This window comes from Hypomesus nipponensis, chromosome 11 (genome assembly GCF_054491055.1).
Source record: "Hypomesus nipponensis isolate SF chromosome 11, ASM5449105v1, whole genome shotgun sequence".
NCBI lineage: Eukaryota > Metazoa > Chordata > Actinopteri > Osmeriformes > Osmeridae > Hypomesus > Hypomesus nipponensis.
Window position 1 is genome coordinate 19,818,656 of NC_140371.1, and position 14,871 is coordinate 19,833,526.

The window sequence follows — 14,871 nt, forward strand, 5'->3', positions numbered from 1 at the left end:
CAGCAAGCAAGATTGACTCGAAATTCGACTAGTCTACATTTAAACTCTGAGCAATGGAAAGTTAATTTATCCGTTGTACAGCTAGATAATATTTCTGAGCAATACCAAACAAAATCAAATATTGTACTTTACGATAGATATTGATCTGGGAAAAAGAACACCTCAAGAAGAGAGGATCAACTATGATGCTGAATTTGGAGTGCAAGGACAGTAACGTTAGCCACGCTAGCTAGCTCTTCTGACCAGATGGGAGCAAGCGCTTCAGTATATCTTTGTGTAAGTTTAATCGTTTTTATTTCAGAGTCTATCGGTCAACATTAACACTGAGTTGCAACTACCGGACTACCTAGTTACACAGTGTAGTGGATCGAAAAGGCAGCATCCTTTGGCAAAGCTGAAAGCACAACTGTAGTCGTTGTTCAGGTGATGCTCCCTGTCTCCTGCCCTGAGGATGCTGCACAATTGTATTCTAACTCATAGATAAGACCGTTTAGTATATATGTTTCCTCTTAATATGAAGTTATTTGCAGAGCAGACTGTTGCTAGAGACTGCAACTTCACACTTTCTTGTAGCTTATAGCGTCGAGCTTAGTTAGAGAGCTTCAGGGACACCCACACTAAACAATTCGTAACTTTCCACATTATACGTAGTATAAAAAACATTTAAAATGTAAAAGTCTCTAAATCGCAAATGAAAAGTTTAAAGCTTTAGAATCTTATGTAGCAATCATGATGATTGCAGTTTTCACAGTGTGGGCTATATCTTCTCAAACTTTAGGCACTTAAATTTGTATTCTGTTTTTTCTACAGAACGACCCAGCCACCGTACGAATTCGGAAGCAGAATGCTAAGATCAGCCCTGAGCTTGTGGTTCCAGACCAACGATCCCACTCCAGCATTGTTTTCGGCGTTGCCCTGGAAACACTTAGGGAGAACAACCAGCTTGAATGTGGGGTTCCCCTCGTACTGCAACACATGGTCGAGTACCTGGATAGAAATGGTAAACCTTAGAGTCGACACACACACACACACACACAGACGTGCTCGTAGCACGGATTCCAGATTCTCCCCTCTCCTCTCTCATCCCGTCTTTCTCTCTTCCTGTCTCCCGTCTCCCGCTCTCCAGGCTTGCATCAGAGAGGCCTGTTTCGTCTGTCCGGCCCTGTGGTGAGGACCAGGCTGCTGAGGCAGAGGTGGGACAGGGGGGAGGTGGTGAACCTGGAGCAGGAGGGCGACGTGCCCACCGTAGCCTCCCTCCTCAAGCTCTTCCTCAGGGAGCTCCCAGGGGCGCTGGTACCGGAGCCCCAGCGCAAGGACCTGGTCGCCAGCCTCGCAGGTACTGAGACCGGACCAGAATCAGAATTAGAATCACAAGGGATTTTATTTGCAATGAATGTTTGCACAAACAAGGAATTTACTTTGGCAGGGAGGTGCATACATTAAACAAATAGGAATATTGAAACTTAAATATGTGGACTAACTATACAAAATGAGCAAAGTCTAGCTAATACTAAGGGGGGTCTAGCTAATACTAAGGGGAATAAAAAATAAAATTTAAGTAGTCATAATTTACAATCTAACCTTAAAAAAAAAAAAAAAAAAAAAGGGGGGGGGGGGGGGGCCTGGGCCAGAGACCACACCTAGGTCCAGAACAGTTACTTTTGCATTGCACTGGTTCTGGGAAACATGTTGTGTTTTTACTGGCACCCAAACACTTGACTTTGACAGCCTTTTTACATGTTTTATTATGTAACAAGCAAGGTAGGAGGGGTCAGTGAACATAACACTTGAGTTATCAGGGTCTTATCCACAGATTGAATTCAGGACACAGTTGTGATAAGGATATATTTTTACACTGCTCGTTCACTGTGCACGACTCATATTAGCTTCGACAAGTGGACGACCTGGGAGGAAAACACCGTACTGTAAAGCTTTCACCTTCGTACCACATCAATTCAACTGTCTCCATGGTTGATGCAACATGTACACAACGTTGGTCTTAACTTATATAGAGCATGCACTGTGGAATGTGTGACCCTGCTGACCTAGTGTCACCAGTGCACTGGAACTCAGAGTATAGACAGAGATTCTTTGGGAAACAAACACTACGGTGTTCTCGGTATAGCCAACAACCTAGATGTTGTTTCACTCACAGTGGCTAGCTGTTGACCTGTGTATTCCATTTTACCATGACTAATTCAGGCTCGAGATGTCTGCATTTTCACGTGAACACGTTGTTGTTTTGTTTTCTCAGAGGGGGCTGATGGAGCACAGCTAAACATGGCCCTGAGACAGACGTTCAACAGCCTGCCCGCTGACAACCACACCATCTTGTCCTACCTCATCCACTTCCTGTCCAGGGTGGCCTCTCACAGCCAGTCCAATCACATGCCAGTGGAGAACCTTGCCACAGTCTTTGGACCCTGTATATTCCAGTGAGTCATTGTTGCCAATCAACCCACTTATCTCTTCAACCAGTTTGGAGACATCCAGTAAGGCCATATCAGGCCATTAACCTAGGACAGCCTATAAAGATAGAAGATTGTGGATGTAACATGATCGTACAAAACAAGAACTGCCACACTTTTACTCTTATCAGACGATGTGTCATCATCCTATAAAACCCCCTTGCACTTTAGCTCAGGACAACATTAGTGAGCCAGTTTCATGGTGTCTTTAGTGCTGACTTTGGCAATTTGAATAAGAGAGGGTTGGGGGGTGGGGGCTAAGGTTGTCAGGGTTTAGGAAATGGGTGTGGAGTGGGAGTTTGACAGGGCTGGACTGCTTGGGTGGACGGAACATTGTTTCAACAGCAGCTTCCTCTTAGTTTACACAACGCTGCAGTCAAAGTAAACAAAGCTGACCCCCGGAGGTTCCCCCACAGATAGTTTTCTCTGTCCCTGTCCTTGCTCTGCTCCAGTCCCCACTGTGGAAAGACTTATTTAAACCCAGTCAACACCCCCTCAGACTTCCAACCCTCTCGCCTGCCCGTTGCTGGAAATAAGCAAGGAATGTAATGGCCAGCAGAGTTTGTCGAGAGTTTTGTCGAGGTGTACATTTTAGTGAGCGAGAGAAAACGACAGCTGATGTAAGGGGTGGAGGAGAACATGTTGTGTACAGACAGACGGTCTTAAGCCTCTGTATGACGTTGGAAGTGTTTAGAGAGGAGGAGAGAGGGGGAGGGAAACAAAGATGTAGAAAGATTGGTGGTGAGTGAGAGACACTGAAGCACAGTGAGAAAGAAAGAGAGAGGAGGGAGAAGAGAGAGAGAAAGCGCAGCAGCTGCCACAAGGGCATTCCTGTTCCACCACACTGTAAGCCCTCTCCCCTCCCTTTCTCAAAACCTGCTGTCACACATGCCTAGCCTACATCCCCTGGTTAAAGACCCTGCCTTCTCCTAACACATGCTGCCCTTAACACGAGACAGGTTTGATTTGACCTCTTCCATAACCCTCTCGCAGACTCGTCATCCAAAGGTTCAGTACTCTATGTTCCAAGTCCGTCTTTCCACAAACACGCACGTTACATTCCCCTGCTCTGGTAATGCAAGCTCTGACAGAGCTCATCTCGTCCTCTGACCTCCACCATGTTCAGACTAACCACAAACAAACTATTCATATCCATATTTTTCCCCTGACCCTCTTTTCAGTTTAGGTTGCCCCCCTCCCCCTTCCTGCCTTCAATCCAAAAACAAATGAACAGATGGTATCCACCTACACCTTCACATGCAGTGTGAAACATCAAAACAATTAGACACTCCCAGGTTGACAAGTGTGTCGAAAAGGTTCTAGCCTTTTGGAGAGATCAGGGAGGGTTAACCACGATTGCTGGAATGTAGGGTGGTGTTTGGTGTTGATTGGGCTGGCTACATTGTTTTGAGAAAAGATAGGTCACTAACTTGCTTGGAGATTTTTACACTTATCAGTTACAACACTTATAACCTGCACTACAACCTTACTTCCACTAGAGGGAACTCTATAGATACATAATAACCTTTCAATAAGCACATCCAATAAAAATAAAAAAAAATAAAAAAGTTCAAACACTGAATAGAAACAGTCTCAGACTTTCTGACTTCGTCATGTGGATTCCAGAGTGACTTAGTCACGGAGCGGTTTCTTCGGTAGACGCTGACGAACCCTTCCTAAGTTTTGCCTCCCTCCCAGCTCTCATCAGAGGGAGGGACCAGGGGGTGTTGCCTGGGTCTGAATCCCCCTGTGTGTCTCTGCCTTGGCCTTAGGGTCCCTGCCAGCCCCAGGATGCTGGAGGAGCAGAGTGTGTGCAACGCCTTACTCCTGCACCTGCTCCGACACCAGGCTGTCCTCCTCGCCCCCTCCCCGGAGCTCCTGCAACCGCCCCCCCCTCCCTCTGCCCGGTACCCCACCCCCTCGCCCCCTCCCCCGCCCCTCTCGGCCCTGTCCCTTCCCCAGGTAAGAGACCTTTTTTCCCCATATTCCCCAAGTTTAACTTTTCTTTTTTTTTCCTCAAACTATCGGCAAATGAGATTCATCACGTCGCCTTACAGTTTACAGTATGCTGACGGAGCTTGTTACGAGATTAACACTGAGCTCTTTAAAGAAAGAAGGTGGAATTCAGTTTCCTGTCTGTGTGACCTGGTGACCTGACCGTGACCCCTCGCTGACCTCTGTTAAAGCCAGCAGGACAGCAGACCGTCCGCGGCTCCATGTCCGCTATTGAACCGATGACCTGGTGTTGTGTCGCCCCTTCCAGGCTCATCTCTGCCCCTCGCGCTCAGAGGACAGCGAGACTGGGCTGGGGGCCGACCTCAGCCTGGACGCCACAGGCACCAGCAGCACCAGTCACACGTGGACCCTCACCAGCCTGCCCAGGTACAGGCCCCGGGCTGAGCTACCCCTCCACAACCCCAGAGCTCAGCAGAGAAGGGTCTTTTCAGATCAACATGAGCAGCGGCCTGTCTGCTGTTCACTGCTGATTATCTGCAATTGACAGTCTAAAAATAGCCTTGTTGACAATAAGTAGCTGTTGTGGCAGCGCTGATGAGTTGGTGGTGAGTTCATGGGCTGTGCTCTGCCCTGCTTCACCGCTACATCGCTGAACCTTGTGGCCTGTGTGGCTTGCAAACCTTTATGAAGTGTTGTTGATTATGTACAGAATGTGCCCTTGTGCAGATAGAAATCTTGTGTTATCCAAGTCGATGATTGTGGAGCTTGTTTCTGCCGTGCGTGCACAAACAAAGTGGCTCTGCTATAGCAGAGGCTGTGTGTGCGTGTGCGCGTGTGTGTGTTTGTGTAAGCAAAGAAAAGAAAAACATACTGTTTACGATGCAGTTAGTGTGCAGTTTGACCTTTCATCTGTCAGAAATCGGCACATTGTATATTGACTCGCCCTTGATGTCGATTACAGGAAATACCACAACATTTCCCGGCCAACCCTCTCCCCTTTCACAAGGCGCAGTCGTGCCAAAATGTTAGACACAAGTCAGAAATGTGTGTGCTTTCCCTCAGGGCTGAGCTGCAGACAGTGGGCCTGCTCTGAAACTGTGGCAGTGCATCAGCCAGCGTGTGTGCCTGTATATAGAGTCAGGCTCCAGGCCACTTCTTTTCTAGTCGTACTGCTGTTAAGAGAACCTGAAACACACTCTACCTCCTTGTCACTAGAACAGCTTCTCACATCGCACTCTCATGTTGTTGAACATCAGTTTGTTCACGCACTCCCTCGTTACAGCAATTCATGAGTTCTTCTTTGTTTCTGCGGCCCTGCTGGAGCTCAGTGTGATGGTCAGGACAGGTGACAAGCTGTTGAAACTGTGTGCCTCTTACAGGTCAGAACAGCACCCATGTTGGTCTGATGACAAACAGCTCTGTTGAGCTGTCACTGCAGGCACTCCAGTCCGCTTCCAGACACATTTTTTAACCTTTCAAAACAAAATCGAAATACGTTTTCAACCTTTTGTCACACACAACAAAAAGTTTCTAGTGTTTTTTGTTGTAGTTTTTGTTCTTGTTGCCTTCTGCCTTGATCCTTGCCAGGATATGAAATAAGAATGTGTATTTGCAGCGTTACTCTCCAGTGAACCATGAGGAACATGTATCCTCCCACGTTGCTGCTGGAAAGAGCCGGAAAGCGGAACAATGACAAATTGGTCCCTAAGATAAATTAGCGTGTTGCAGCCATCTGTTCCCAGTTACTTTTACCTCTAAAACTTGGAGGCTTCGCCTTCGCCTTCGTTAGCAAGTGCAAAATAAAAAGCGGCTATTTTTGTGTCTTGAATGTGATTACCAAGTACTTGGCATGCAGCGAGAGCACCTCCTTACGATGTTTGTTCTTCATTTCCGTCGGGACCGCATGTGACTGCGTGTTCACGTGAACTCGGTGATTCACGGCTGTGCACGCCCAGTGTGTGTACCTGCACGCTCACTGGTGTGTGTGTGTGCATTTGTGAGTTGAAGCCTCTAGGTTGGTTTGTACTAAAGTTAAGAGAAAGAGATAGAAAGGTCATCTCTCTCTCTCTCTCTCTCTCTCTCTCTCTCTCTCTCTCTCTCTCTTTCTCTGGGTCAGTTGTCCTACACTGTAGTCTGTATACGCTGACAAGACCAGACAGAGACTTTGTCCTCATTGTAGTGTGGTGCCTTTGTGCCCTGTAGGTACGTACACAGCAGCAGGACACACACAGACACACGTTCCATCCCATTCACTGACACAGAACTGGGCCTTTTGGGCAGGTATCTGAGAGGTGCCTGGGAGCCAGACTGTCCCTGGTCTGTCCAGGCCAGGCACATCCTCACGCTGCGTCCTCTAAGGTGGAGCGTGCTGTCATCAAGGCTATCTGGTGCAGCACGGGTCCTGGTCTGCAGCCCTCTGGTCCAGTCAGAGCTCTCAAGTGTGTGTGGTTTGGGTAACTAGAGCACACCACAACGTCCCTGGTCAGTGCCGACCGACCGCAGCGCTCTCGGGTCAGTATGGCACTCGACCCCAGAATGATCCCTCTCAGGGACCATGTGTCAGACAGACAGCCAGAGACTGGCTTCAGTGTCCCTCTTTGTCTCGTTTGGCTCTAATTATACCCAGGCTGTCTGGGCCTGTCTGGCCTCTGGGTGTCAAGTCAAGTCCGTTTATTAATAGAGAACATTTCAAAACAGCCAATGCCGACCAAAGTGCTGTACAAAATCATCAGATAGAGCAAAACAACAATAAATAAGAACAGCAGACAAACAACACATTTACAATGAGCACGAGTGACCCTAAACTGACTCGAAAGGCAAAGAATAAAGATATGCTTTAAGACGAGACTTAAATGTCTCGGTGATGGGGGCTGACCTGTGCGTTCACTTGAGCCCCTCTATCTGTGTGTGTTTGTGCAGTGCTGAGATTTATGGTCAGATAGCCATGATGTGACTCCAGTCCAGATATATGACCATGCTCCTCTCTCTGGAGGTCTGTCTTGCCTCCTCTCCTGCCCCCCCCCCCCCCCCCCCCCCACCAACCCTCAGTGAGTCATGACTCCGATCAGATCTCTCTCATCTGTGGTATCTTCAGATGTCTGCCGACGAACGCTGGGGAACTCAGCAGAGAATCTCTCTCTGAGGATTGCGAGGGGGAGGAGCTAGGCTCTATGACATCATCGTTTGTCTTCTGACACGGCCTGACCTACTTCCACCTCAGAGCCAGCGTTCCTATTGGCCGGCCCCTGAAAATGACAAATGGCTGCCACACACACACACACTCTCGTCATGCGTCTTGACTGTGTGTGTGTGTGTGTGTGTGTGTGTGTGGGGGGCTCATGTGGAGGGCAGATTGTTTCTGTTCTAGTGCTGTGCCTCTGGGTATCACTGGCTTCTCCCTTCCTGCCCCCCTCCCCCCCTCTCTGTCTAAAGCCACAAGCCCACTTCAGATCCTGGCTACTCCCTGGGTACTGAGCTGGGTGTCTGTTCTGCTCCGACATTTAGTGGACGCTTTTAATCTGAAAAGAGACGTAGAAATAGCGCGTATAGAAAGTAGAGCAGCAGTCTGGTGCCAGATGTTCTCCTGTCTGCTGTGCTTCAGTCTCTCAGAGGGCCGACAGGAAGTGACAGAGCTGTGCAAGTAAGACATGAGCGTTTCCACCTAGATCAGCTTGCTGGTAGGGATGCAGAGTTTGACTGCTTTTGAATAGTTGTATATAAAGATTTATACATGAATTGTTTCTCATACATTGTGGGGGTTGGGCTTGAATACCTTAGAATGTACTGGAGGAAAACACATTTTAGGCTAATTTATCTTTTATTGTAGAAAATATTGTTATTAATTTAACTAATGTTAACATTTATGTCCCTTGTAGTGGATGTTGATTTGGGGCCAGTAAGTTCCCAGTCATGCTGCTTGTTGTATTTATTTTGTTAAATTCAGAGTAAATCCTGTTCTTGTTAACGATGTCACAGACGTGAACGACCTCAGGAACAGGCTTGTTATTCTAGATGCATAACTAGAACGAACAATAACCTTTTAGTCATATTTATTTTCCTTATAATGTGTTCATTATCCACACCCAAACACTTATGTCAACGTTAAGTAAACATTTTAAAACCATTTAGTCTCGGATAATTTTAGACTCGGGAATATATCAAAAAAGAGTTTATACTCTTAAGCTAGCAATGTAAAGCATTTATTTTGGCCTCATATTTCTTTCTCTGTCTCTCCCCTCTCCTCTCTCACTCTTCAGCCCCGACCTCCTGGATGTTGGCAGTGAGAGCAGCACTCAGCGGCTGGTCTCACACCAGCTGGTCTCAGACCAGCTGGAAAGAGGAAGAGATGGAGAGGCAGATTCTGTCTCTCTCTGCTCCACTGATCTAGGAACAGTTTTCAAAGAGGACTGTTATCTGGTGGGTATTGCAGATGCGCTCTCTCTCTCTCTCTCTCTCTCTCTCTCTCTCTCTCTCTCTCTCTCTCTCTGTCTCTCTCTCTCTCGCTCTCTTTCTCTCTATCTTTCTCTCTCTCTATCTTTCTCTCTCTCTCTCGCTCTCTTTCTCTCTCTCTCTATCTTTCTCTCTCTATCTTTCTCTCTCTCTCTCTCTCTCTCTCTCTCTCTCTCTCTCTCTCTCTCTCACGCACACACACGCACACACACTCTCTCACACTCTCAGGTTTACCAGAAGTAGGTGCAATTAACAGTGAATATATAAGTGAAATATAAAACGGTCAAATTGTCTATAATTAGACATGACATGTAGATTCAGGGTGCAGCATGAAATATTTTTCAGAAAGAGTCTTTGTGGAATGTTGTAATAGATGCTGTGTTGTGTTTTAGGTTTCTGGGGATCTGAATCAGGATCTGAACCTGTGGATGTCTGAGCAACCCTGGTCGGACAGCAGCCAGGCCCAGACCCCGACCCAGGCCCAGACCCCGACCCCGACCCAGGCCCAGACCCCGACCCAGGCCCAGGCCCAGGCCCAGACCCCGACCCAGGCCCAGGCCCAGACCCAGGCCCAGGCCCAGGCCCAGGCCCAGGCCCAGGCCCAGGCCCAGGCCCAGGCCCAGGCCCAGACCCAGAACCAGGTCCCTGCCCAGACCCAGCACAGCGAGAGGTGAGGGGGTATGGTTTCTTAATGGGGTATGGGGTAATCCTTCTTGCCTCCTTTCTAAAACTCCATCAATATTAGTAGGACACAGCCAGATCTGAAGGCATCCGGCTGCCACAGGGTAGAATCAGCAGAGTAAGACCCAGCCTGAGCGCGAGTCCTTCTCTCTGCTTGGTTGTGTGTTGTGGTGTGTTGTGGTGCCCCACCACCCACAGCAGGGTGGTGCCCCTGCCCCACCACCCACAGCAGGGTGGTGCCCCTGCCCCACGACTCAGAGCAGGGTGGTGCCCCTGCCCCACCACCCACAGCAGGTTGGTGCCCCTGCCCCACCACCCACAGCAGGGTGGTGCCCCTGCCCCACCACCCACAGCAGGTTGGTGCCCCTGCCCCACCACCCACAGCAGGTTGGTGCCCCTGCCCTACGACTCACAGCAGGGTGGTGCCCCTGCCCCACCACCCACAGCAGGGTGGTGCCCCTGCCCCACCACCCACAGCAGGGTGGTGCCCCTGCCCCACCACCCACAGCAGGGTGGTGCCCCTGCCCCACCACCCACAGCAGGGTGGTGCCCCTGCCCCACCACCCACAGCAGGGTGGTGCCCCTGCCCCACCACCCACAGCAGGGTGGTGCCCCTGCCCCACCACCCACAGCAGGGTGGTGCCCCTGCCCCACCACCCACAGCAGGGTGGTGCCCCTGCCCCACCACCCACAGCAGGGTGGTGCCCCTGCCCCACGACAGGCCTCAACCAGACAGCTCCATAGATGTTGTTAATGGAGATGATGGTGCCAGGGGATATTGTAGCAGGTCTCTCTCTCGGAAAACAGGGCCATAATTGATCATTAATATGGTATAGTAGATAGCAAAGCAGAGCCAGTATGAAATGTCAACATGGTTACCAAGGGTACTGGTATTTAAGTATTTAACAGGATGATACTTTGGTTGACTTTGCGTGCTTGTTTTGGACATGTTTGCAGAGTGACATGCGGACGCGTGGAGGAAGGAGAGAAGTTCACAGATGCGGAGAAGGTAAGGGGGGTGGGGTCATGAGTGCGTAACTATGGCGATGGCAAGACAGCGTCAAGGTACAGCGAGAGCCACGATTAAGGCGATGAACGCGTCTGCCTGGCTGGATGCAAAATGTGCTCAGAATGAACTCATCCACGGTTGAAGTGGAGTTTAAACGGCTGGATAATTGGCTAATTAAATTCCAGTCTGCAGGCAATGATTTCAATTTAGATAGGGGTCATTCTCGTAATTAGCTCAACGTCTGTGTATTTCTTTTTTTCATTTGAAAGTTGGCTTTTGCGAGTTTGTGTGTGTGTGTGGAGGGAAAGAGAGGGATGTGTGTGTGTGTGTGTGTGTGTGTGTGTGGAGGGAGGGAGAGGGATGTGTGTGTGTGTGTATGGGAGAGTTATAGTGTGGGTGAGGTGACTAATCATGTTTGTCTGCCTAGGAGCGAGGAGGAGGAGAAGATGGCTGCACCTTGTGTTGTGATGACGTGAGTATAGTGTTGTCTCTCTGTGTCTTTATCTCTGTCTCTTGTCTTCTTCCCTTGTTGATCTCTGTCTGTGTGGTACGGAGCCAGGGCAAAGGCTTCAGATGTCTGGGGAGTAAGATCCACCCCCTGGTGGTCTCCACTGTGTGGGGGCTGTGTGGGGGCAGTGTGGGGGCTGTGTGGGGGCTGTGTGGGGCTGTGTGGGGGCTGTGTGGGGGCTGTGTGGGGGCTGTGTGGGGGCTGTGTGGGGCTGTGTGGGGCTGTGTGGGGGCTGTGTGGGGCTGTGTGGGGCTGTGTGGGGGCTGTGTGGGGGCTGTGTGGGGCTGTGCGGGGGCTCTGTGTGGGCTGTGTGTGGGCTGTGTGGGGGCTGTGAGGGGGCTGTGTGGGGGCTGTGTGGGGGCTGTGTGGGGCTGTGTGGGGGCTGTGTGGGGGCAGTGTGGGGGCTGTGTGGGGGCTGTGTGGGGCTGTGTGGGGGCTGTGTGGGGGCTGTGTGGGGGCTGTGTGGGGGCTGTGTGGGGCTGTGTGGGGGCTGTGTGGGGGCTGTGTGGGGGCTGTGTGGGGCTGTGTGGGGGCTGTGTGGGGGCTGTGTGGGGGCTGTGAGGGGGCTGTGTGGGGGCTGTGTGGGGCTGTGTGGGGCTGTGTGGGGGCTGTGCGGGGGCTGTGGGGGCTGTGCGGGGGCTGTGCGGGGGCTGTGCGGGGGCTGTGCGGGGGCTGTGCAGGGGCTGTGTGTGTGGGGAGCACACAAGCGTTTCCCCTGCCTGTGTGTGTTACTGTTCAGCAGCCCCTCCCTTCTCCTACATCATCTCTGACGCACACAACCTTCGTTTTTTTTAAATGAATGAACAGCAAGAACATCGGGAGGGGGGGGGGGGGGCTTTAGCCGCAGCAGATTTAGATGTCAGCGCAGACAGAAAAAGCCCATGTGCACCCTAGCCCACCCCCCCAGCCCCCCTCAGCCCCCCAGCCCCCCTCAGCCCCCCAGCCCATGTTTACACGTATAAAACCGCCTCGACATCAAAGCAGGGTTTAGAGAGGCAGCTCCTCACATAGCAGCCCACCTTAACACTCCACACACACACACACACACACAGCCTCGGTCTTCTGACCACCCCCTCTCCAGTCAAGACAAGCTAAGCCTCGACAACGTTGCCACGGAAACGCCTCTGCGCATGGTTTTCCAGGCGCTTCCCAGTGCGCCGTGAATAACCCATGCGAGGGAGAGCGGAGCGTCGGACAGGGAACGCCGACCAGACTGGGAGAGCAGAGTCACTGGAGCAGGGAGCGACTGACAGCGACACTGACCGCATCGCTGCCAGGAATTCAGGAATTTCCGATGGGAATACATTGAACATGGAAAGGCTGACGCTTCGAAATCAGTCTGTGGAGGTAGTGAGGCGATCCAGACCTGAGGAGGGAGAGAAGCGCTGAAACCAAGCCCCAGTTACAAGACTGATTTAGGGCTAACGTCAGGCGCCCCTCCCTCCCTCAACGGTGCAACCACTGAGGCGTCAGAGGAACGGCACCCCTCACCTCCAGATCAGAGCTGTGAGCTCCAGGATCCTCCTACTCCTCCGGCCCAGCGAGGGGAGGTCTTCCTGGCCTCCTCCATCTCATCCTGGGGACATGTTCTGCTTCTGTTTCCAGAGCCCCTCCCTGAAGCAGCAGGCCCTGGAAACTGAGTTGGGCCCCCCGCCCCCGGAGGACCGACCCCCCAGAGAGGAATTAGGAACACGATCCTCACCTGGCCCCTGTGTCAAAGACCCCCCGAGCCCGCCTGCTTCCTACCTCCACCCTCCTCCTCCCCAGGACCGGATCATCACCCCTCCACACACGGGTAAGAGGACTGATATCCACCCCCTCTCCCCAGCATCATTCCCCCTCGCTTTCCTCCATCCCACTAAGCCTCAGACCCTTCCATTATAGTGCATGTCACGTTTTCTTTCTTGTTACTCAGTCGTTATATGTCTGGGTTGTGAAAGCCGTGTGTGCTGGCTGAGGGCAGGTGTGTCGCAGCAGTCTAGGTGATGAGAAACCAGGAGGCTGTCTGGCACAGCAGCACAGCACACAGCAGCACACAGCAACACAGCACAGCAGTAGACAGCACACAGCACACAGCAGCACACAGCAACACAGCACAGCAGTAGACAGCACACAGCAGCACACAGCAACACAGCACACAGCAGCATACAGCAGCACACAGCAGCACACAGCAGCACACAGCAGCACACAGCAGCACACAGCAGCACACAGCAGCACACAGCAGCACACAGCAACACAGCACACAGCAGCACACAGCAGCACACAGCAACACAGCACACAGCAGCACACAGCAGCACACAGCAGCACACAGCAGCACACAGCACACAGCAGCACACAGCAACACAGCAACACAGCACAGCAGTAGACAGCAGCACACAGCAGCAGCTACTCCGTACAGCCCTGGTGCTAGTTGTTGTTATCACGGCTGTTTGTTTTGGAATGACAGCTGGTCGACCAAACAGGCTGGCTGTTGTTGGTTCAGACCTCTCTCTCTGTTGTAACAGTGTCCATGCATTCTCACCGTAAATCAAGGAAAATAGCAAATCTTCAATCAAATGTATTACATTGTCTCTTAACACAGTATGTACCCTCTCCTCTTCTCTCTCTCTACTCCAGAACCAGCCCCAGTCCAGCAGCTCTCTACTTCTAACTCCAAGGGGGGTGATGGTCCAGATCCTCAGCCCCAGCCCCAGCCCCAGCGTTCCCCCAGCTCCAGCCCCCTGCTCCTGCACATTGCGGCGGGAGACTGCCCCCTGCCATCCCCTCGATGTTCCAGCCTCAGCCTGAGTCAGCGCTTCAACACAGACCCCGACAGCGCGCCCTCACCCCCCTGCTCACAGATCAGGATGTAAGCTGTGGACAAGTGTGTCTGTGTGTGTGTCTGTCTGTGTGTGTGTGTGTGTGTGTGTGTGTGGGGAGGGGGGGGGGGGATAATTATTCAAGTAGTATGAAAAAACATGCGTGTAATTAAAAGAACAAAGTATACAAGGTACAAATACTTATACTTTATATAAGGTCATACTTACTTTATTACATATAAGTATTTATTGATTTAGGCAACCTGGAGTCTATTTCTGGACTGAGTCAATACTTGCCTGCGTCAGGACGCACAGTGATGGATGTGTTGTGGTTTCCAGGGCTCGCTGCACTGTCAGGTCCCTGCCAGCAGAGGGCGCCCCAGAGGCACTGTCAGTCCCCATGCTGAACAGACACATCCACCAGCTGAGGAGAAGGATCAGGCGCTTTGAGGAGCGCTTTGAGCAGGAGCGCCACTACCGGGTGAGACGACCACATGGCTGCAGGCTTCTTAGTCGAGTCATGTCGCGCTACAGCCTGCACCACAGCAGGGATGCTTGGCTGCAGTTACAGTTTAGCTTCACCTTGTTTTTGTGAGTGCTTCTACATATTTCACTGTGAAATGAAGTCCAGTTGGTTTGGTTTCCAAGGACTTCAGGCAGGGGTTGTGTCCTGACTGCACTTTGTCACTCAAGTTCACTCACGGAGGGAGTCAGGTGGCTGAGCGGGGGGGGGGAATGTCCCTGTACTTACTGTAAGTCGCTCTGGATAAGAGCGTCTGCTAAATGTAAATGTAAGTTAAAGATTTATGGGCTCTGACATTGATACTTAAGTACAAAGTAACCATGACTACTACCTGTTTTAGTGTCACACTGGTAACTGGACCTCACATCAATTTAATACATTAATACAAAAACACTACAGGCGCATTTGCCAGGAATCCTTTCTTCCTTTCTCCCTCATATATGGCCATGGGTGGTCAGCAATGTCTCTATTCTCAATCA

General features: G+C 51.1%; 1 protein-coding gene across 5 annotated transcripts in view; it reads left to right on the top strand.

Moving 5' to 3' along the window:
• LOC146268574 (protein FAM13A-like) overlaps positions 1-14,871 on the top strand; it is an 18,542-nt gene continuing 3,671 nt past the window's right edge. For 4 of the 5 annotated variants that reach the window (XM_084708818.1, XM_084708819.1, XM_084708823.1 and 1 more), the window contains exons 1-13: positions 1-276; positions 811-1,000; positions 1,127-1,336; positions 2,255-2,435; positions 4,241-4,430; positions 4,732-4,850; positions 8,681-8,840; positions 9,266-9,543; positions 10,512-10,563; positions 10,991-11,035; positions 12,677-12,866; positions 13,688-13,919; positions 14,209-14,350. In XM_084708818.1, the coding sequence (XP_084564944.1) occupies positions 247-276; positions 811-1,000; positions 1,127-1,336; positions 2,255-2,435; positions 4,241-4,430; positions 4,732-4,850; positions 8,681-8,840; positions 9,266-9,543; positions 10,512-10,563; positions 10,991-11,035; positions 12,677-12,866; positions 13,688-13,919; positions 14,209-14,350 (2,019 nt within the window). In that variant the 5' untranslated portion in view covers positions 1-246. The remainder of the gene's footprint in view (positions 277-810; positions 1,001-1,126; positions 1,337-2,254; positions 2,436-4,240; positions 4,431-4,731; positions 4,851-8,680; positions 8,841-9,265; positions 9,544-10,511; positions 10,564-10,990; positions 11,036-12,676; positions 12,867-13,687; positions 13,920-14,208; positions 14,351-14,871) is intronic. The other variant, XM_084708820.1, reaches the window with a different exon arrangement.